Below are 24,724 nucleotides of genomic sequence, written 5' to 3'. Positions count from 1 at the left end.
TATATGATCGCCTAGTGACAATTACATCTGGCAGACAGACAATCAACTGTAGCTCAGTGGAAAATGGGATTATCTTTATTAGCTGGCTCCTAAAAACCAGAAAATCCGTTTACTCCTCTGCTTCAAAAAAGAGATTAAGAGTAATCTAATCTGCAACACTGATCACAGTACTCTGATTTAAAATTATGCTGAAAAGATCCAATGCTCTAGAAAATCCTGAGGTTGAGAGAATATTTTCTGCCTGCAGTGAACACCTTTCAATACCTTCCTTCAAGTAGGATTTACTGGACTTTATGGATCATGAAACACAGCTAATTCAATTAGGTATAGAAAAATCAAAGCCAGTAATTTAGATTTGGTTTTATTTATGCTGGTATGTATTTGTACAACACATGGGAGGCTTGCTGATTTAACGTTATTGACAAAAAGAAATGGGGTTTAAAACTGCAGACATTAAGAAGGCTGTACAAAGTAATTTATCGTGATCACCATCTTCCACTTCTAATCAAAAGATGTTTACAGGTTACAGTAGTAACAACAACTGCAGTTTATTCTTTAGATCCACCCCGACAATTGTCTTCCCAGCATCTTCAGGGATGGAACCGAAAAAATTGCACTGTGGCTGTTGGGCAATACAATCAGAACAGATAAATCTCCATCATCATCAGTCCAGTATGGCTACAAACACTGACAAGCAAAACATGCCTTTGGTATTCCAACTAAACAGCAAAATCCAATATCTCTCAGCTCATCTAGTAATTTACAGAACAAAACGGGTGGGGGAGGTCTGTAAGGAAGGGATGGAAGGAAAGGCAAAGACGATGACTCAACAAGATAATGTAAGTCATTAAGATTAAAAATGCTTGCATCTAAGAATCCCAAACTTGCCGAGGGGGATAAAGATGGTATGCAACAAACAGGTAACAGACCCTTTATTCCTAACAGTGAAAGACAGCAGAGAACCACATTCTTACTTTTAAATACATTCACATTCATGTGAAAAAAAAGCCTCAGTATTTTGACAGGTGTTATTCAACAAAACCTCTTTAACAAAGCAGCCAAGAGTTCAAATATGTGTTATACTTACTGGTAATGTACCCATGATGGACCAAGGGTTTTCTTAAACTGAGTGAGTCCCACAATATCAATGTAAATGAGTTCTACAACTTTATCCCCCTGGGTAGGGCAGCCAGATCTGTTACCTACAACCTTCTTCATAATCCTGAACAAAAAAAGAAGGAATATGGAAAAGTATTACTTTTCAAATACCTTGAATAGATGCTGTAATACTATTCATACCAATAATTTGCCTTTCCAAAAAAGCTTTACTCTTATTTTTGCCAAATCAGGCACCATGTAAGAACATTCAAATGCTAAAGATGCTCAGCATTTATTAAAAAAGTATTTATTCATCAGTAAAGTGCTAATTTCCACTAAACACCTCATCTAGTTTAAACACAAGAGTAATGTGGTTGGAATGTTTAAAAACAGTGTACTTTGAAATGATGTGAAATAATTTCTGACTTCTATTGACAGCTTTATGGTAGAGCTCTCTATAAAATGATGCTGTCATGTTTATTATAAAAAAAACCCAAAAGCCACAGAAAAACCATATGTGCTCAAGCTTAAAACAGATGTTTTATGCCTCATGCTGAACTAGTATGCAAAACAAGACAAAGGTGAGTGAAGTAGCAACTTGACCTAACATAAGCAATTAACCACATTGAAAGTAATATGTTTGAAGGATTTAAACCTTTGTTTTAATATGAGATACTGAGTGAAGTATATCAGAAACTGAAGAAGAGGACACAGAATTATGCTAGTTTGTAACATTTTCTATTGCAGCTGGTTAAAGCACCTGGAATGTTAAAGAGTAAGCTGCTTAGTTTAAATTTTACAACATTCATTTATGAAGTCTCAGGAGCCTGAAGCTACAATGAAAACATATTATCCTTTTCATAGCACATATACTTAGCTCATGAAAATAATCTTATCGTCTGTTTAGTGAATTACCACTTCCATTTTATGCTTCAAGAAATTATATACTGTTAATAGCAGCATCAAGAGTTCACAATTCATTTTTTTTTGTATTCCAGTTTCAAAAGTGAAAGTAATCTCCTTACTCCTTGAGCTCTGCCAGTGAAGCTGAAATCCTGATGTCATGGCCCAGTAAGTAGAGAGATGTAATTAAATCACTCCACTGGACTAATTCACCAAGTGGGCCACCGCTAAATGCGTTTTCTGCAATCTTGAACCCAGATTCTTTTGTCAAAAGCCCCAGATGAACAAGAATCTGGAAAGGAAAGTCGTATGTCAGAGTTATCAACATTAAACATGCAACTATTATACTCATAGCATTTTTTCTATCTATTAAATGCCCACTACGGCCCAAAAAAAAAAAAAAAAAAAAAAAAATCAACCAAAAATATCCAATACTCCCACTCCCATGATTTAATTTTGTAATGGATCTCCAGAACAGTAATGATATGAACGTTACTATATTGTCTTGTGCTATTATCTGCCACCAGACCAGTAGTTAAACAACCCCCCCAAACAGGTGTTATTTACAAAACAACCTGCAATTCTGCACAGAAAGTTGTGGCTCACACTAACTTTGATTGAAAAAGTAGGATATACTTGCTTATACAAGACAGTGTAGTTAAGGAAGGGTATGACACTGTGAACAAGCCATTAAGAACTCTGAAAGACGGCATAAAAGTATTAGGATGCTTTCTGAACCGGACCTCTCCAGTGCCACCATAGGAAAGTTTTCTCTGCAGTTCCTTCAAGTCTGTCCTTGCCTTTCTAATGAAGCACAGAAGTTGAGTTCCAAACACTTTGTTACATACCCTGGACTGTTATTTGAATGTGGGCACATACAGTTGCCAAGCATAAAAATTCCCAAACACCAAAACCCTTTTCCCTCACTCCTTGTAAAGTAACAACATTCAAAAAACCATTTTGTTCCACTCTCTTGCAGCTCCTAGAACTGAACTGGACACATTAAAATGAAGTCATCATATGTGCTACAGAGCAACCTCAAAGGACTTTTAAAAGCGAAGAATAAGCGCTAGGGCACGCCATCAAAGCTGCTTGTGCAGGACAGTACTGCTGTTGTTTATTCTTGAGTTTATGTATTCTCAGGTGTTATAGTCCTGTAATAAAACAGGCTGGAGAGCTGCCTGAAAAAGAAGAGTTGCTCCCTGACAGAGGCTGAGCCTACCCAAGGACCGCAGTATGAGACAAATGTTACAGCCACAACATGGAGTGTAGTCCTCATGCGAGGACTGAGAATGTCAAGCAAGGAGCTGAGCTGCAGCCAGCCAGACGTGAGAGGGTAGAAACATGACTGTGCATGGCCTGCTGTCACTCCAGACTAGCTCTAGTAAGAACAAGGCAGGAAGGGAAGCCTGTTCTTGTGTTTAAACCTTTCAGCTCTATCTTGACTAGTTGAGGTAAAAAAAAATTAAATCAAATATAATAGAACTTTTCACTTCAAGAATCACATGGTTTTTAATTTGAACTCGTTACAGGGAGTGTACATTGATCCAATCCAAAGTTGTGGTCAACTTTTAAGTGTACTCAAATCCAAACCAGAAACACACCATTTAAAGTCTCAAGTTTGGACAAAGATGATGTATAATTGTTGTTTTCTACAACATGTAAAAAACTCCAATGTCATCAGCTTGCAGTGAATTCACAGTTTCTCCCTTCTGACAGAGAGAGGGTGAGAGAGACTTCTACATTATCTCTCTATTTTATCCAATTTTAAAGAGGTTAGAAAACTCACTCAAAGGTTGACTCATGGGAAGTATGTGAAATTCTTTGTAAAGCAAATATCCATTGTAACAGTAATTTCAAACAGCAAAATACCTCCTGAAATGAGGCACAAGTATAAATATGAGCCTTTTGGACATATTTGCTTTTTCCACTCTGAAGTTACTTCTGGAAGAAGCAGCTTAAAAGAGCCTATATGACTCTAAGTGACAGGAATGAAAAACACTTTTGTTTACCTTTTTTCGTTTTCTCTTCTCCAAATTTTGTTTTTCTGCGAGTGATTTAATTGCTTCAATCCAGGTATCAGCCATTCGTCTGATGCGTAACATCATCCATCTGAATTCCTCATGTCTCGACATCATTTTGTAGAGATTATCAAAGTTGATACGAATTTCAGCCTTGAATTAAAGCATTGAAAAAAAAAACCCAACACATTAGTTATTCTTCAAATAGTGTACGATTCAGAAGTGAAAAAACTTCTCAAATGTGATTTCTGTGCTTTACGCTGCACATTTAAAATAATTTTAAAAAAAGAAGATACATGCCCAATGCTAAACTCCCTGTTTTAGTCCAGATACATAAGATATGTTTTAACAGATATTTCTAAGCCACATAAATTACCGTTATTTTTATTAGTAGTACTTGGTACTGCCAGAATACGTTTGCAGCATTTCACAATGTACTTATTTCTGCAACGTAAGATTTGGTTTTGTTCATGTGTTTCAAAATGAGGTTAAAGTATCTCTAAAACACAATATAAAATCAGAAGAGTATGCTCAAGATTCATGTTTATCATGAATCTTACAAAATCTTACAAAAAAAATGCAAGGAAGTCTCCTATTATACCACAAAGGAAGAAACATATATAAATCTTAAAGGAAATATTAATTTTAAAACTAGACTGATCTAAGAACAATTGGGTTTACAAAATGAGACAGCCTATATCTAAATTATGTAAGCAACATTCATATACAGTCCAGCAATTATCTTAAAATACCTAAGTGCTACATAATTAGGCTATAACAGTTTAGAACTAACTCTGCATGCTGTAGAGCTTTTAAAGGAAAAAAAAATAGGAGTAATCAAAATGTTTCTACAAAACTGAAATTATGTAAGCCTCTACCATCAAGGCATTTTTATATATAAGGCCCAAATTTATGGGACAATAAAAATGGACAGTTTCACATACGGTCTCTTAACACTGGCGAATAGTCTATGGATTTGTAATTTCTCTCAGTATCTGTGTAAGTATTTCAGATATTTAAACACAAAAATGTTTTTAATGGAAAATCTACCACCAAGACTGCAGTGCAATACAATGACTGGAGAAAAAACATGGTGAGCTACAAATATACAGTCAAGGATGTTTCCCTACAGTTCTAAGGAGCTGAGGAATAAAAATGGTAAATTCTAGTCTTATTAGCATTTATGTGCCACAAAATTCCAGGATCTTCTGCATGAATCACAATTACTGAATTGCTTCTCATGTTTTAATATTGTTCTTACCACTGTTTTTTGATCCGTTTCTTCATTAGGATTTTTTGCTCTCCAAGGTAAACGAGGACACCAATTTTCAACCTGTAAAACAATCACATGAAAATAAATTCTGTTCTACTTACTGGTCTACCAAAGTCTCTCACTGCCTTTATAATACACCTTTCTATGGTTTAAGTGAGGCATCTGCTGTCTAGTAAGTCACTGCAAGGTAAAACTGTTTTTTTGCAAAAGATTACAAAGTCTTTTTGCAATTCAAAGCTATTTTAACCTTGCAAATTTGCAACCAAAAGCTGCATTTTGATATTCATCTATGATAATGAATACAGGAGATAAAACCCTTTCAAGATAGAGGTCAGCTGTTAAATGCTCTAAATACAGTTTCTCTGAGCAGTTCCTAAATGTTTGCAAAAAGCATCAAGTTTTTTATGCTTCTAGACCTTAAAACAATACATATTTTGGAACTTTTCCTATCTCCCTAGAATATCTTTATTAAAAAGCCAAGCCTGAAAAAACCCAATGATCAAAGTCCTACCTTGTAGCTATCTAGACTAAAGGTTGAAAGAAGAATAAAACAAAACCACCCTATTTGAAGGGTATAAATAAACATAATTATATGTAACAATATCCACAGGTACTAATAGCTGTAATTCTTACAGAAACATCATCAGTGCAAATGTTATACTTCACTATTGTCCACTAGAAAAAAAAAAAAAAAAAAAAAGTACAACAGCTAGTAGTTAAGGAAGAAACAGCAAATGGATGCAAGTTACTGAAAGCTCCTATGCTCTCCCTAGGAATCCTGCTTATCTTGTAGAATCTTTCTTATTTGTGTGCCTTAAGAAATTAGACCATTTGTTCTGGGGAAGAAGGAGTCTCACTGTTAAAGGCAAACCCATGAAAACAGAAACATAACTGTACTGTGAAAAGAGAGAAATGCAAAAATTTATAGGCCACCTAAGATGCCCCATCACTACCAATTAGGTTCACAACTCCCAAAGAATCAGAAGTCAGAGCTGCTCTTATGGTTCCTCCAGTCACAGACCTGCCAAAGCACTTTAGCTTAATCATGCTGCAGTAAGCCTGAAGCATCAGAAATTAAAAACTTAAGATCAAACCAAATGATTGCCTAGAAGGTCATTTACATGAAAAATAAGAGACATCATAACCTCGTTAAAGAGAAGAAATGTATCAAGCTTAGGTTCTTCAGACAAATTATATAAAAGCGTTAATTTGAATGCTACGACTTAATCTACTCAACATATTTAATACAACATTTGAAAGCAATGACTTATCAACCTAATTGGAAAACATCCAATTCTTCAGTGGTCTCCAACTCTGGAAACATACCAGAAATTGTAGCAATTAACAATCCTAACTTTTACTAAGATAAATTGTGCAATCACTGGTAGAAAAGAGTTGCAAGCTCCATATTACAAATCATACACAGTCCCAATCTCTCTTTTTATATAGTACAAATAATTTTGAATTATTTCTAGCATTAAAATTGATCTAAATTAAGATATGACATTTCAAGGACTACTGTACATGTCCCTTTTCTGGTTTCATGTATTTCACATTGCACCATCAGGCATCCTAAAGGAATTGAAGATTTTTCAGAGCTGCCAAGGACAGTCAACTGCATGAGACTTACTGAAAAACAAATAGAGCTCTTTTGTGCTTTTAGAAATACTCTCTGTAGTCTATATCAAGTTACAGTAATTCTAATCACAAAAAAAGCACTTAAGGAGTAGGTTCAAAGTAATATCAGTGTATACAGTTGGTCTAGCACTCATTTTTCCTTACTGATATTCAGTCAATTCCTCTTTTCATTGGAAAGACCAACTTACTTTGGAAAATATGCATTTAAAAATCCTCTGGTGAGGTATGCTAGTTGTTTTGTTATTTTCAGGACTGATAAATGCACTGAGAAGAATGCAAAGGCATTCTCTTACAGAAAAAGAAAAAATTCTTCTTGTTTATGAGCCAATAGATCACAGAAAGCTGTTAGATGGGGGGATAATAATTAACAAGAGCACCAGGAAAGCAAAGATGAAGCAATGAGTCTGACATACAATGGAAAGGGGAAAAAGAAAAAAAAAATTTACTAAGTTAATGTATTGACACAAGGGAAAGTGGAGATGGAAAGGCAAATACTGACTGATAAACCAGCCAAACTAGGATTACTTTCGTAATGAATTTTAAGTATTCTTGGGCAAAAAAAGATCAGGGATATACATGCCCCTGAGATGGAAACATTTTGAAAGCAAAACCAAACAAAATGCTAATAAAAATTCTGTTGTTCAGAACATGAGCTAATTTTACAGGTAATTAAAGAATCAACTAGAATTAATAAGTCATGGTTCCAAGAGAAACTGAGAGGAAAATCAAATATGATTACAGTGATGGCAGAGGGCAGAACGCACAAACACTCAACACTGAAGTTCATGCACCTAAGACATTTTTAGATTGTAATAGATATTATCAGGTAGATACAGAGTGAAGAAGGAAGAAGTCAAAAACTACAGCAGGAAAATCTACACAAGTCGTATCACCTTTATTTAGAGGTACCCAGTACTCCAGAAATATCACACCTCCAAGAAAAACAAGGTTTTCAGAGGGAACAGAAATATTTCTCTCCATCTCTGGGTTCTTGCTTCCCTGTTCAGTGAGAACAACAGATGACCAACAGTCTATATACGATCTGGTGAAAGGGAGAGGGGTTTCAACCTACACAGCTACACAAGATATTGAAGATTTCAGAGACAGCCTCTGTAGAACTATTGGAAAAGGAAACAATAGCACTGACAGGCTTCTACTGCAAAATTAAAAACCACTGCTGACTTGATGTTACTTATACAAGATATCTAGTGGGCTGCTCAGTTGTATCGCTGCTTTCCTCAAAAACCACAGCAATTGCATTTTTACGTGTATTTCAGGTAAAAAGCTTCCAGTTAACTGTTTTTGCATTGCACTATGTAAAATTAAGGTCTACAGTGGTACAAAGCCTCAGTAAAGACTGCCTAAAAATCCTGTACAAAACAGTACTCAATATTTTGTGTCAGAATTAAAAGCAACAGTTTGCACTAATCCAGATGAGTAGCAAAATAACCTTTATGTTCCTCTCTATTTAGCCCCACATAATGACACACCGTAGCACAGTACACATACTATTTCCATTGCAAATAATTTAAATAACTGTACTACTGGTCTTTTTCAAGATAATCACTTTCTGCTCTTTCCCTTGCTGTTTCATTACTGGGCCTTCCTCTCTTGCCCCCAGCACACCAATATTCAAATTCAAACTGCACACTTCAATACGTCCTGTCCAGAACACGCAGACTTTCACCTTTAAGCCTAGAAACTACTAACTGCAACTTTTGGCTGGACCTACAGTTTCATGAGAACTTTAGATGACCTAGAAAGAGGTTTTTTGTTTGTAATTGCTTCAGGGTTTCTCGTAAGGATACCTATAACTAAATATGAAATCCAAGTGGTTAAGTTATTTTCCTAGTTGCTTTGCATGACCGAAATATGGCCCACAACAGCAGCTCTAGTCATATCCATACTTTCTGAACAAGTTCTGCACCTGCTTGTCTCAGATTTGGACTATTAACCACTGCCATGGGAACTTCTTTGAAAGCAAAGGTGGGTGCTATAGTTATTGGGAAATGCAGGAGGATGCTCATGAAATGACCTTTTTCCCAGCAAATACCAGTGAAAACTTAATCCATTTTTCTCAGACTTATAGATGTAAGATAAGTACAAGTCAGGTTTTAGTTCTGTAAGTACTAACTTCCAAATATAGATGTGGGAGAACAAAAGGCAAGGAAAAGTCTACAACTGCTCATATTGACTTGAGGGGAAATCTTCAATCTCCCCCATCTTGTGTGACAAATCAGCACCAGCAGTGATGCAACCTCTGTGAAAACACCTGGTGCCTTGAACTTATTTTTCTCCCCTTGCTCCCACATTGCTTAATGAAAGCCTATCAACTTTCACTGAAATGACCAAGGAGAGACAGAGATTGTGTGGGAAACCTCAGCTGGTCCGAAGGATCGGAATGAGAGCTTAACTTTAGCCTTGAACAGATACTCGTGTATCCTTGAAGAGCCTGGGAAAGTCCTGAGAAGAGCTGAGCCAACAAGATAAGGAGCCGCCAGATGTGCCAAGTAGAAGTGTGTCTAAGATGTAGCAAAGAAAAGGCCACCCAGTCGTGAACTGATGGTCTGTGAGTGAACCAACCATGTATAGACACCTATTCTTAAGAAATATATAAAAAGGCTTGTTAGAACAATAAACGGGGCCCTTTGGGCACAATCCGTTGTGTGTTGTGTCCGTCTCAACAGCGACATGATAGGGCAGGGAATGTGAAGAGAACTTGTGTTTTGCAACACATTTTCTGGAAGTTCCTAATACAGAACAGGGTGATGGGGGTGGGGACCCTACTTTGGTTAACTCATAACTAAAAAGTTTGCAGAAAATGCAACGGCATTTAAAGCATAAGTTGTCCTGGGCCAGGAATATCTGTTATTAAATAACATGTACAATGGGGAGAAAAAAAGTGTGTGGTAAACATACAAATGTGTGTATAGACACGTACGTAATGATTATAAACAGGGAAATGACATAGCATGTGCTAAGGCTGCAGTATGCATTTACAAATCTGGTATTGTTCCATTTACATGCAACTTCTCTCTGTCATCAGCAATGATGAAAGAAAGGATTTTGATATCACTGATGGAGACCTCATCTAGATCCACTTCAGAGATATGCAAATACTTAAGCTTTGTATTTGTTTAGGTACAGAATAGCCACATGCAATAAGCCCTAAGTCTCAGCAAGGAGAAGGAGGACGGAAGTGTTTGTTTGGATCCTGCTTGTTTATGCATTTATTTTGATCATTTAAGACAAAACACAGAAGTTGTCTCTCAAGAAGGAACCAGGACTTCTCTTCCCCCTTTCCAGGACAACGTTCCTGTCACTGAGTTAAAAGTCTTTCTCTAGCTTATTCTCTCTGCAGCAACCATTACAATGTCATGCACATGGTTTAATAGGAAGGATGTAGTATCAAGACTACAGATTATCAGTTAAAGACGACTGTTGGAAAGCAGCAACTGCAGATTTGAAGACTGACATTTTTTGGATGAGTCTGAAACACTATGAGTGCATAAACACTAAGCTGTTATTCAGAACACACTGTATTGATCTTTGTATTGCCATAATTTTTTAATAAGACCAGCGGTGCCTCCTGTACCTAGTGTTGAATTCAATACCAATCAAATGCATTAGGTAGTCTTGGATCATGCTCAAGAAACTAGGTCCACCTGAGAAGTCAAGTGTTCCCTGCTTGTTTTCAAATCGCAGCAGACACAGCACTGTCTAGCTCCATAACCTTAGCTTGCATGGTAAATTAGAAGTTCAAAATTTAAGCCCTACGTGATTCTTGATGTAAGTGAAAAGTCAGTGTTCTGAACTGCTTTACGGTGTGGATGCCTAAATTCTGCTTAAACTGAATTCGAGTTTCTTATCACAGACAATCCAGGCTCACTGTAACTTTATGCTCATGTAGCTTACTGGTGAGTTAACATGAAAAAAACAGAATCAAAACCCAAACATAAGAAATTTGAAGAGTGTGTTTTATACAAGCTTTGCAGGTTATCTTTTCCAGCAACTCTTCCTCAGAAACACAATGAGACTGAATGGATGTCAAGACTGCAGCACCTGACTATATTACAGAGGAAGTAACTCAAGCAATTATAAGAACCTGGCAAACATCTATAGCACTGGCATAGTCTGAACATCTTCCAAACTGAATGAAAGCATACTGTGCCAGAGCCCTCCACATCCAAAATTTCAGGAAGTCTTTTATGCTTTTAAGGAGTCACAGCAGGAGTTTAATAAAGCAGAAGCTGAAGGGTGCTCTCTCTAAACACCTGGGACAACCTTCATTTTGGATCCTTCCAAAAGGCAGGTGCAGCCCATTTACAGGGAAACTAAAGCAACTTTCTTTGCACATCAAATGAACAGCATTATTGCTTAGTGTACCTCTATCCATGGTGAAGTGCTGCTGTTAAATATCTTATGCCAGTCCCACAGTGGGAAATAAAAAAAAACACTGAGTGCTGCAATATCTGGTGAAAGAATGTGTACCTTTAAAGTTACTGGGCAGTACCAAGGCAGGCAGAGATTTCATAATGTTCACTTAGAAAATCCATTTGAAAATTCAATGTGAAAGAGCTGCTCCCATTGGGAAGGTGACTTTCTCAGCTCCTCTAGAAGCTGTAAAACCTATATTTTGTTTAGCTTTTCTTCGGTGATAGGAAGTCATTTTGAAGGTGCTACAAAATCTGCAGTGTTCCAGATGCCTGCCTGCCTGCCTGTTTAGTGAAATGGAGGAGTGCACAGGTAACTTCAGATTTGGTTGTTTCCAAAGGAAAACTCAAACGTTGACTGTTAGGTACCTGCAGCCACAGTGACACTGCAACATGGCATTTTATACATAGAAATCAGTCAACAAATGGTCTCTTATCTAACTTCAGTAATGTGCACTAAATGATTCCTCTTTTACACAGGCATCTACTCCTTTTCCAACAAGACAGAAAAATCCTAGTTTAAAGTGACATAAATAGAAAAGGTAATTGAGCCCAAACAGCCCAAAGCCAGGCCAATACACTAATGGATGATTTGGGGACAAAGTGTTGGCTATCATTAGCATTTCAATTTCTCAGGAACACATGTGAGATGACTAAATAGTTCCAGTTTTTTTCTGCTTTATGTTTCAGACAATACCATTTTTGTCAATTTTTTGAGTAATTGCATAGAATTCAAAGAAGTTGGTTTGATGTTACATTGCATTGAAGAAATGCAAAACATTAACTCAGCTAATGTCAGAAATATAGCTTACACATACAGCAAAAGCTGTGGAAAGGGGACTTCCACACAGATGTGAGCAAACTGCAGTAAACTAGCAAAACCACAAGGATTTGAGGAACTTTAATTATGATTCCCAGGTGTTTTCACTAAAATGTGCTGCAGACTACAGCTTGCATTCTGGAAAGAAAGGCACATTCAAAATCACCTTCAGTTTGCATTTTTCTGCTTTATCCCTCAAAGTAAAAGGAACTGTAAAGAAAAATACTCCTGCAATCAAACGATGCATTCTGTTTCCATCAAGTCTGAAGGACTGAAAGAACGAATTCTCTCTAGTGGTATACGTGCAAAAGCTACAAGAGTCTCAAAGATTGGTCTTTGAAACAGTTTTAGTCTTTTGAAGCATTGGATCCACTTCCAAGATGGGTACCAAAAATTACATTCACACCTGAAATGCAAGCTGGAGATCCAAAGTCTGGGATTTTAATGAGATCTGCCCAGCTCCAGCAGGTAAGCACCTATATAATAACCCCTGAGCAGTAGTAACTTGTGTCACAGCTTCTGGCTGACCAGCAGCCACAGCAGCAGTCCCACTCCTGTGCAAGTCAGTCTTCTCAGAGAAAGCACATACATATCTAGATGAAGGAGTGATAAGACCCCTCCAGATTTTATTTTTTTTTTTAAGCTGGGAAACAGTGTGAAAAATTCATTTTCTAGAAGATATTTTTAAAAGCTTCATTCTTCAGCTGCAAACTGACATTCTGCAGTGAAATATATTTTTGTACTGTCTAGAAATTAATTTTTTCACATTTCTCCCCAGAGGCAATGCCATCCATGAAATGTATAACTGTGCCAGTGATTCTACAGTGTTAAACAACTGGCTTTTTCATAACTAAATGCTAAGTTTAAAAGGAAATAACTCTTCTCAATGGGCAAGTTTCTATCATGGTTAAATGGAAACAAGCCCCAACTATCCAGAAACCTTAGAGTTAGCTTAACTTGCTTTTCAATTTTTGCTACTTCTAATATCTGTCTTGCTCTGTTATTTAAGAGAAAGTAAGTCTAGTTTTTCTATTTAGGCCATTTGTGTCTTCTCCAGCCTTCAAAGGCTCCCGCACAATTAGTGTTACAATGACTGCACAGCTGTGTATCATCCACCAGGAGTGATCCGGTGCCTGCAGCAAAACAGCAAGATAGAAGTGCGAAAATTCTAGCAGCTTTATCTGCATGTCTGTACATGGGACAGCTTTAAATAAAAAAAACCAAAACATAAGCCGGAATTTGCTGGATTGCTTCTGGCTTTCCTTCTGCTACAACACTTGCCCCCCATTCTGCTCAAGCAGCCAAGGCAAGGGAAGGGAAGTGGAAGAGCTGTTCAGCTAACTGTTCTTAGGGTCCTGCAGAAGTGCCATCCAAAGCAAACCAGGGGAGGCAGAAGTGCCAACACTTGCACTTGTGCAGGTTCTTCAGAAGAAAAGACTCAGGGCCGCGTGGATTTTGAATGTGCTGTTTCTGTGCTGCAGACACACATGGTGGAAACATAACAAGGGCACATGACAGATACCCAAAGTAGCTTTGTTTCTAAACCTCTGCATAAACTGTGGGCAAGTTACTTTGTGTCTCTGTGGTTCTGACCCATATTAGGCACCAAAATGTAGTATTTCGGGCTCCTTTGTTTACAAGTTTAAAATAGTATTATGAAGACTGCTAGAAGAGCATAACATAATATCCTAACTGAACTGCTTTGGAAGAAAAACGTAGATCCCAAAAGAGTATGGAAAGAGCACAAGTGCCTGTCACTAGATTGTAGAGTTTAAAGAGCAAAAGTATGCATGGTCTGTCTTTTCAAACCAAGTTTGTGCATAATTTGATGCATACATTGCCTTTTCAAACAGAGCATGTGCATGCAACCATCTTACTCCTACACCGTAACCTCAGAGTAAAAAAGAAAAATCTCAACAGCAATACCCTTCCAGTACCCTAATGCATTTTAGTATTTTAAATCAGCAGTTTTGACTTGAGAGCTCTGTGGACACATTTGTCATTCAGCTGTGCAACCATACTATAAACTGTCAACTCTTCATCACTGTCCATTTTGACAAATTACTCTCGCAACAGCATTTCCAAGTTATCCTGAGCAGCCAACACACCTCATAAATCCACATCATTGTAGTGTTGTTAAAATTTCATTTCATGCTTGCATTTGCAAACATTTAAGCTTTCAACCTCTGCTTCTGGGCATTAATCATGGAATTAATCATAGGATTAAGAATGCCAAATTTAAACTCAAGGTTAATAACATGCGCTCACCCAATATTAGTTTTACATTCTGTCATGGGAAAACACTTCTTAAAAAAAAAAGTACAAGACCTTTGTCTGAAGTTACCCAATATACACATAGACTAATTACATTGTTGTTCCGTCATGAAATGAGAAGTTGCCCAAATTCAATATAGTTGCTTAAAGAAAAATTTCAGACCCCTAGACCTGTGAAAAAACAACCCTTTGGCCTCTGTACATCTGCTTGAATTCTGCCATCAGGATGAGCTGAAAGATCAATTATGAAAAAGCTAACTGCATCAACTGAGTTTTCAAGACTGATGATCACGGAAGATTGTCACAGAAAATACTGTGATTTAACAGAAATACCAGGTAACAAATGTCATTTAAGAATATTAGATTCTCACATTCACTTGACATGCATCTTAATTTTTAAGATACATCTGCATAAAAAACATGAAGCACCTGCTTGTTGACAGAATACTAATGTGCAAACATACCTACTTCATGCTGAAATGTAACCTTTTAGTAGAAACTTAGACCGACCTTAGATGATTACGAAACCCTATTTCCAGATTCTATGATAAATAACAGGATAAATAATATAGTCATGCTGTGTCTTTTCCTTCCCCAGCTTTATAGCCCATAAATAAAACACTCGGTACTAGCAATGGAATGAGTCAAATTTGTGATTCAACCCAGCCTTTTTTATTTCTTCAGATACATGTTTTGGATATGCATTTAACTATTACTGCTGCTTCAAGCAATGCCTCCAGAAGTTCAGTGACAGTCAACTGAATAAATTAACAGAACCTGCTTTCATTACAACCAGGTTACTTATAAAACAGACTTACTGTTTTCATCACAGAAGGGTCAGGGTTAGAAGGGACCTCTGGAGATCATCTAGTCCACCCCCTTGCTAAAAGCAGGTTCTCCTACAGCAGGTTGCACAGGATCATGTCCAGGTGGGGTTTGAATGTCTCCAGAGAAGGAGACAATCTCCAGATATGTAATTTAAAAACCAAGCCCCACCCCCCAATCCTGCAGAAACTGTAAAATCAGTATTAGTTTGTGATTCTGCAGCCACTTTGGCTCTTGCAATTCTTTACAAACAGTAAGGCAATAGATATCAATGCTACTTCCAAGGTCAGTTGCCATAAGTTACCAAAATTTATCTAATAAGAAAGAAGAGGTCAAATACACCTGACTGTTCCTGGCACACAAACAACAAGCCAGTAATAGAGCTCATAATAAGTGATTGACAAAATTCATTTTTGGAAAACAAGTATTACCCAGGGAAGAGAAAGTCTATACAAAGAACACCAGGGCAGACATGTTACTCAGCCGTGTACAAAACTGGGTCTTTCGTTCCCACAGGTACTGAAAGATTTAGCTAATATATGTCCAACTTCACTCAAAACCATGACTTTCAGATATTTTTATTTTCTCTTAACCGACTCCACAATTCATGAACAGTCTCCAAGCAGTGGCCACTCCACAGAAGTGGCCACACTGCTTAGGAGGACATACAACCTGGTTCCACTTCCCAAATGCCTCTCCTAAAATGCCTCCCTGCTACTACCTCAGGAGCTATATTGAAAGGAACAGAAAAAGTGTTCAGAGGCAAGGATCTTTGACTGAGCTTCACACTTCCGTTTAAGAGGATACCTAGGATGGATTCCCTGGAGAGTTGCTGCTTACATCACCTCAATTATAAATGTTAGAATTCTCCAGGCTAGAACCCCCTGGAAGACTTAGGAATAATAGCAACACACTTCATAATAATTCTGTTTTAATAGCTTTTTGCTCTTTATGGAATTTTTCTGAAGAAAGTTATGATTTCTTTTGAGAAAAGTTTGCAGTTACGAAAAACATGGCACTATGATGTTCCCTTTCTGCAGATTAAAAGATTACTGACCTCACTGAGGTAAATAAAAAAGGAGCATGTGGACCCATCTACACCGTAACTTGCATAACAGGGATCCGATCGCCACATATCTTTCATCCACTGTAACAGAACAGAAACACAGCCTGTTAGGTTTAAGTACCATGTAAATAACTCTTAATACTATTTCACATTGAATTCAGGAATGACAGAGGAAAGCTGCAAGCAACTATACTCAACTAGATAAAAATCACAAAGTAACAAAAAAGGAATTTTATTTTGCAGCATACCGCATCTGCATTCAGCTATGTTGGGGAAGTAACTACATACCAAATGGGAGTATTGTTTGTATAAACTGGTAGCCAGGCAAGCAGAGACAAATATCAAAAAGAGAATATAATCAAGATCCAGAAACATGGGTGCGGCTGGAGTTGACTGCATTGCACACCCCCATCACCCCCGTGTTACACTCGCTCTGGAATTTAACAGATCATTTCAGTTACCAAGATTGAAATCTGCCTGATTTTGCCAAGAATCTGCCATTTCTGCAGAAGCAAGTAATAAATTTAAATTCATATTTTAATGTTCTAATAATGTATTACATAGCCACTATGCAGCCAGTTTGTCAATATGGATCAAAACAGACCAGAGATTTAAAACGTACAGATATTTCTTTCAAATACTATTGTCTAAGAATTTTATCTAGAGGAAGAGGCAACATAATTTCACACATACTTTGGTAGTTATTCCTTTTCCAGAAATTAATTGTAATACTGAATAATGATATTTAAGTGTGTAGCTACTTTATTTTTGTCCCCCACTACTGAAACAGTATCCTTACATTTGAAATGTATCTTGGAGGAAAAAACCAACCAAACTCAAAACCCTCAATCTCTGCAAGTCTTTTCCAGGTTTTGGGTGTGGGGTTTTGGTTTTGTTTGTTTGTTTTTTGGGGGTGGTGGTGGTGGTGTTTATTTGTTTTTTCCTTTCCAACCAAAGCCTGACTGCTTTCATTACTTGGCCTTTCCAACTGCATTATTAGTAAAATACAGGATTTATGTAGAGTCAACACTGAACTCCAAAGTTCTGGTTACACACTTAGTGCAGTCCCTAGCCTGTAAGCAGAAGAGGCAGAATGCTTTTAATAGAAAAGGGGAAGGGAGAAACTGGACAGAGCTCTTGCCAAAGAGGGGAAAGTAGTATAAACAAACGTCTTGCTGAAACACAGAAAGGGCTGGAGTAAGGTACACACAGAATCCCAGTCCTGGGGTAGGGGAACGACTCATACCGGGGAAGAAACCAGGGCATTGCGAAAAGGAGAATAAAGTTTCTGAATAACAAGACAACATTCAAATAATGAGGCATTTTATTAAGTATAGCATTTTAATATAAAATAGCATTTTATTCCTGTCTTAATAGGATGCGATTTTATTTCTCTGCATCAGTAGTATTAAAGGCTTGAGGTGAGCCATGCTGTAGTGGTACACACTCCTACATAACCTCTTTTTTGACCCAATTGTTCCTGTTTTACACCACTGTCTGAGTAGTGACCTCTTTCACATTCAGGTTTCAACAGAACACATATAATAAGATTAAAAGCAGTTCACTTACCTTTATTTTCCCTTCACAGTGAGGAAAACCATCCATAGGAGGCAATTCACACTGTTCTTGGGCTCCATTTATGAGATCTAAAGAGAAACACAGACCCTAACTGAATTACATTTTACAGTTCTGACAGATAGCCTAATGAATCCTTCCTTTTGTTTTCATGGATCTGTCATCCAGATTGATCGGAGAGTCCTACTGTGTAATATTTGTTATAACATTAAAACTCAGTGTGCTCTTTTTTGACTATAGAAGGAAACAGTTGCACAGATTTCAACTCTGACTTGCAGTAAAAGTGCTCAATTACAAAAACTGGACTATGATGACTTAAAAATTAAGCTAATCACAAAATATCTTCCTAATCAAAGTGTGCTTAAAAATTACTAAATGGCAACAACTTGTTTCCAATTGTTAAACATTTTTAAGATGTATATTGTTTTTAAACATAAAACCTAGTTTTTTAATTTCTATTACCACTTTATCTAATACCTATGATCTGAAACTTGCCATAAGACTCAAGTAAAAACCAGATCATACTGCAACATTTATTAAAACTGTGTAGCACTACATCACATCTCATGAAAAATATTTCCTATGGCCTCCCAAGAATTTTTTTCTTTTTTGCCTATTTTAATATTTTATCATTCTATATTTTTGCAACACATTAAGGAGTGTAATACAGAGCAACACTTCCAGCCCATGGAGCCATGGAAAAAGGAGCAGCTTTAAATGACATTACCACATCAACTCCAGGATGGGACTTTCTTCTAAGAACTTAGAAGAACTCTCCAATGCAGGCCTTTAAGGCAAGAAAAAATATTAACATGGTGAAGAGATTCTTGCCAAAGGCAGCAGACGATAAGGTTTTCAATTTAGGTAGTTCATCCCAGAATTATCTAAATTATACTTGCATTATTTCTGATTTTTCCCATGGGCAAGAATCAAGATCATTAAACCCAGCCATCCATCAACCTAGGAACAGTTCATGCTATGGCAATTACAGTGCACAACTTCACCCAGCATATGCTAATTGTTGAGATCTCAGAAAAAAAGAAAAAAGGCTGCAATGTTAGAATACAGTAGTGACAAGATCAGTGGATAAAGTTAGAACATTGTATTATATACAAAACCCATCTCCTGATATACCTGAATATTTTCCATTTTTTGGTAAATAGTTTCTTTTAAAGATAAAACTTGAAATGTGGTGAAGCATTGCAAAATGGAGCGGATAGACAAAAAATAATCATGCCAGGAAGACGACACTTATTTGGCAATTTCTGCAGCAGTAGTAATTTGACAAACTGAGCTGTACTGCCAATGACAATAACACTGAAGCAAAGTAGTTTTTAAGATGACTTTGTAATTTCAAATCAATGAGCACTTTCAAACTATTCTCCCTAACTTGTTATCCTTACAGGATTCTTGCAGACTAGACCACTAGTATCTACGGCTCTAATTTCTGTTCCAAGTAAGAATACACAACCATAGAATCTTTTAGGTTGGAAAAGACCTGTAAGATCATTGAGTCCAACTGTTAACCTAGTGCTGCCAAGCCCACCACTAAACTATGTCCCTAAGTGCCACATCGACAAGCCTTCTAAATAACTCCAGTTATGGTGACTCAGCCGCTTCCCTGGTCAGCCTAACAACCCTTTCAGTGAGGAAATTTTTCGTAATATCCAATCTAAACCTTCCCTGGCACAACTTGAGGCCATTTCCTCTTGTCCTGTCACTTCTTACTTGGGAGAAGAGACTAACCCCCACCTGGCTACAACCTTCTTTTCAGGAGCAATAAGGTCTCCCCTCAGCCTCCTTTTCTCCAGGCTAAACAACCCCAGTTCCCTCCACCACCCCTTGTAAGACTTGCTCTCTAGACCTTTCAGCAGCTTGCATACAGATATCAACAATTTCAAAGGATGTTTTCAGTTCAGTCAGTACAGCTACGTAACAATAGGACTTTTTGTTTCACTACAGTTCAGGAATCAGACCTTCCATGTGAATCACACTAAAATCAGCACTTGGAATCAAACAGTAACAAACCTACCTTAAACCCAAGAGAGGCACGGTTAAAACTATGGTAATTTTCACTAATCAATATAATGCCATTAGAAGAGCTTTATGATCTAAACTGTGGGCTTTCTTCTTTTTTTTTTTTTCTTTTTTTTTTTTTTTTTACTTACAAACTCATGAGCCTGAATAGAAAGTTAAGTACAGAGCTTTTCATAAGGCATGTGAAATTCAAATCTTCCTAAAACATAAAAGTCATCCGAAATACCTGATACATCAGAGATGTAGTTCAACCACAGGGAAAATTTTACCTTCAGCATCATACTGAACTTAGGGTTGAAAATTCTGCATCCCTGGGCAATCCCATTCAATCAAACAAGTCTTCCTATCAATTTCAGTTGCATTTGAACAAGTTACACTTGCCACGTTCAAAATTTTTTTCCTTCCCCTTATAGTTACTATATACATAGTTACTGTATTAAATACCAACCTGTAATAAGCAGTTTTCAGAAAGGTAAGAGAAAATTATTAAACCCTTAAAGAACAGGTATTATTAATGGTATTCAACATGCATTTCCACATATCTTTTCCTCTGCAACAGTGCTTTCTTACGGGGTATTCTTCCTCAGTCACAACTCACTGATCACCATGCACTACCACTCATTTGACTTTTGGTTGAATCACTGATACAGAATCAGTTAAAACAGCTCTTGCCCAAGAGTATTAATTGAAATCAGGAACAATGTTTTGATTGGCACTACAGAGGAAGCAAAACAGAGGTGGGAATGACAGTCCCCCAGGGGCTGCAACTGCAGGAGGTGCTGCTGGCACAGCCTAGCAAAGCCACTTAAAGCGTAACATGCAGCCTTTACACTGCTTTGCTCTGGGCTAAATGATCTTCCTCTGCAAGATGGTCATTCCTCCTTAGACTTGACGCTACCTCTTCAGTTCCTTATCTGTTCTTCTGACCTTTCTGTTGACTGGAAAATACAGCTTGCCAACATGAAGGATCCATGAACTTTGTCATTTAAAATAAAAAACATAAAAAATGTTTTCTATCTCAAGCTAACTATGCTATCATATGATGATGTTCCACCTCAGAGGGTTAGTCAAGCAAACCCTGTCTTCTTCTGAAGTCCTTTTAAGTACAGGATGATACATAAGCACAAGCTATAATTCTTTATTTTACAGCACAAATACCTAGTGTGCCTAGTGTATCACTTACACCATATTGCACATTTTCATGGCTATCTTGTGACCTGTCAAAGAACAGTAGGGTAGAGAAAAAACACAAAACACAAACAATAGTCTCATTTTTGGTAAACACACACTGTAATCTAGAGATGTTTGCTTTTGTCATGCATAAACACATTTTCTGCATGCAAATGTGTTTCTGTCGATGGGCAGTGGTGTTTGCTCCTGTCCATTGTTCACAAGGTTTCACAGGATCCCTGTATTTCCATGATCTACTTGTAAGAATAAAAATCACCTTCTTCCAACAGTCACATACTGCACCAGCCATACACTTCAACAGATCAGATGAGCAGCAGTACTGCATACAGACACTTTCCAAGCAGAAAGTCAGCCCTCCCAGCTCTTTCTGTTCCTGCCCATTCGAAGAAGTAAAAAGCAAGAGCCAGACATTTATGTCAGCACAAGCTACAGATTTTCTCAGGCTTTGGGTCTCTCCTGTGCTCAGCTGCACTAGGGCTTTTCCAGAGCAGTCCCACTCTTGCTCTTCCACTGGGATGATTTACACGCAAACAAAGTGCTCTCTCCAGGATAATCTATATGTATAAGGAACACAGAACACTGAAGCCCACCTTTATCACCTCTAATCATGTGGAAATGCTTGGTGAAGTATTAACGTCTCTAGAAGTATCTCCAAGAGTATCTGACATCTCTCCCCCTCCTTGCCAGCAACAGTAAACACCCCAAGGACTCACCTTCCTCAAATATGTTAACATCCTTTTTCCACCATTGCAGACTCTGAAGATGCTTCACACACTCACCAGCTCCCCACTCCATCTTCCCATGCAGCCTTACCGTGGATCTATCCCAAACACTCAGATCAACTTTCAGAGCTAATAATCAGGTAATAGCATAGTGAAGGCAATGCTATAAGGCTTAAATATAAACTGTCCCATGAAACAATTTATATGTTCTCCAGGGCAGAACAAAACATAGCAAAATACGCACACAGAGGAAATGAATGTGAAGGAACAGGACAAGCAACAGAGAAATGCAACTCTGTTCCACCTGAGTACTCCCTAGACAACCAATCTTTCCTTTGTATCTGCAAATAGGAAGCTAGCTGATGTAATCTGACTGGAAATAAATCTACATCAAGGAGATTGTCCAAAGCAACACACTGCCTGCAGAAATGGCCAAGTCAATACGGGAACATACCGGTTTCCACACATAAGCCTGAGAATTAAATGCAAAAGTCTGAATTCACCTGTGAATAATTTTGATGGTTCCAATCAACTACTACTTGTACTAAAGCCATACCCTTTCTTCTTGGCCATAGCCAGTGTGAGTTCAAGGTTGAGAAACACTCCTCCCAACTTTTTTCTTCCTTAATGATCAGAACCTGTACAAAGAATTACAAATTTCTGCTCCACTATCTGCTCACTACTAACCAGGCATGAGTGCTGGAGCCTGTTGGTAAGAGCTAGCAGCCTCTGGGCAACAAAAGGGCTCCTTACCCTTTCCTTATTAAACTAGCTGTTCTGAACCATAGTTATAAACATAGGAAACATCCTCGTAAAGTATCTAAAGTCATGGAAGCTGTGACCAGCCTCTTTAAATACAAAATTATAGCTACAAATTAACAGTTCATCTTGCCCTCATCAAACCATGCTGCACAGCTGGACCAGCAGCAGCAGCAATAACTGGACAGTATTCCCTAGCATGTCTCTAGCTCAGTGAGAGCCCTCACTGCCGAATTAACTCACTCCCTTTTTCATGCACAGGCTTCAATCATTCATGCTAATAGAAGCTGGCTCTTCATAAACAGGAATCCAGAGATGAATAAATCTTGCGTATCCCATGGACAGTTGGGACCAAACTCAACCAGATACCAGCAATTTACACTTTTGAATGGGTCATAAAGACAAGGGAGATGGAGGAGCAAGTGGAACCCAGGGGATGCTGATCTACAGACCTGGATCTTTCAAAACAAAAAGCAAGTAATAAAATACAAGTCAAGACTTCAGAGTTTTTCATCATTTGGAGATGACAAAACAACCCTAATATCTTACGAAGACTGTTGTTATGAAGGTCTGAATAGCAGTATTACGCTGTTACCAAATGCTTGTCAGATAATAATGTGTATGTTCCCTTCAGGGAAGAACTAAGTCAGACATTAAAGTTACTTTTGTTGAAAAATAGTATTTGAGAAGCCACAAGGTTTTTTATCCTTAATTAGGATTTAGGTAATCTAAAAAGCAAGTTTTGAGATCTTTTCCCAGCCACAACTTAGAACTTACAGCCAAAAAAGTTAGAAACACAGCAACTGCCAAGTCAGTACAAAGCAACTGTAGTTAATATACATGCTTTTCCCCTTAAGCTTTGTGTGAGCTGTGATACTAATTTCTACTCTACACATACCTAAGTGTTTTTGAAGTCATGCGTAGCTTAACTCCTCTTGACTGCTGTTACGCAAAGATGTAATTATTAAACATTCATCTCATATAATGTTACATTAAAAGTCAATGCATTGACAAATTGAAAAGACGAATGTGAACATATTATAAACTTAAGTGCACACAGTTGTTGGATTATACTGGAAAAATGGAAAACATTGTTAAAACACCAAGAAACTCTAGATTTAAAAAAACTCTTTAAATACATTGCTCTGTTTGTGAGGTCCTGGGACATTCAATATATATCCAAAAAACTCCACTCCCACATTTAGAAAGGGGCCATATGTTCACTTTGCAACTGTCTGTGGCTGTTTAAAGATACACAGCTCTGCATCAGAGATCGCTAGTGCACAGCAGGTGAAACTGAACTTGTGAACAATCATCAGTTATTTCAGTGCAAAGTCTGGCACGTTAGCATGAATGACGTGGCAGATTTAAGCTAAGCCACCTAACCTTGCATGGGAAAAGATACTTCTCCCTTGTTACTCTATACAAGCAACTATACTGGCCAAAGTCCCAGGCCTTTGACATCGCTCCCTTTAAACACCGTTCACGGGTACAAGTCTTCATCATCTCCTGCAATTAAATTCCATGTCCACAGGTTTTGTTTGTTGTAGTGAAGGTCTACAACACTCAAGAGAGAATTATGTGGTTAAAAGCATAATCTATGAGAGGGAAGTGTTTTTTTTTTTTTTGTTTGCTTCCTAGTTACTCTTAACAAAACTAAAAATAAGCAATAGTGAGTGCTACATGCATATTTGGTCCCCTTCCTGTACTGCACATCCTTCAAGTAACGTGCTTTGTAACAGGCTAAAAAAACTCTTCTTCAATTTTTCTCCTTCAGACAGTTAGGAAGTCTAGAAATAATCCACTAAGACAGTAAGCTTAATAACAGCCATAATTAGTTACTCAGCAGTGATTGTTGTTTGATAGGTATTCTATTTGTCATAAAAGTTTTTAAATGGCAAGACTGGTTAAAACAAATGAAAAAGCCATCATACTGCTGAAATTGGGCTGTGGTGTCACAGTTTGCATCTAGCCTGCTAAGGACCAACTCTTCATTCTTCAGAGAATGGAAATATCTTAAGAATTTAACATGACACAAAACCATATATACTTTGGAACCTTCAGGTTAAACCCCAGGTTTTTAGCCTAG

At 37.6% G+C, this 24,724-nt stretch overlaps 1 protein-coding gene across 2 annotated transcripts in view; it reads right to left on the bottom strand.

Annotated features, from left to right (window-relative positions):
* MGAT5 (alpha-1,6-mannosylglycoprotein 6-beta-N-acetylglucosaminyltransferase) overlaps positions 1 to 24,724 on the bottom strand; it is a 133,141-nt gene that overhangs the window by 46,248 nt on the left and 62,169 nt on the right. For both annotated transcript variants that reach the window (XM_055811899.1, XM_055811900.1), the window contains 6 exons: positions 17,921 to 17,997; positions 16,343 to 16,432; positions 5,284 to 5,355; positions 4,014 to 4,175; positions 2,124 to 2,293; positions 1,088 to 1,222 (listed from right to left, as the gene is read on the bottom strand). In XM_055811899.1, coding sequence (XP_055667874.1) covers positions 1,088 to 1,222; positions 2,124 to 2,293; positions 4,014 to 4,175; positions 5,284 to 5,355; positions 16,343 to 16,432; positions 17,921 to 17,997 — 706 coding nt within the window. The remainder of the gene's footprint in view (positions 1 to 1,087; positions 1,223 to 2,123; positions 2,294 to 4,013; positions 4,176 to 5,283; positions 5,356 to 16,342; positions 16,433 to 17,920; positions 17,998 to 24,724) is intronic.

This window comes from Falco peregrinus, chromosome 8, assembly GCF_023634155.1.
Source record: "Falco peregrinus isolate bFalPer1 chromosome 8, bFalPer1.pri, whole genome shotgun sequence".
NCBI classification, from domain to species: Eukaryota; Metazoa; Chordata; class Aves; order Falconiformes; family Falconidae; genus Falco; species Falco peregrinus.
This window is presented reverse-complemented; position numbering and strand designations above follow the sequence as displayed.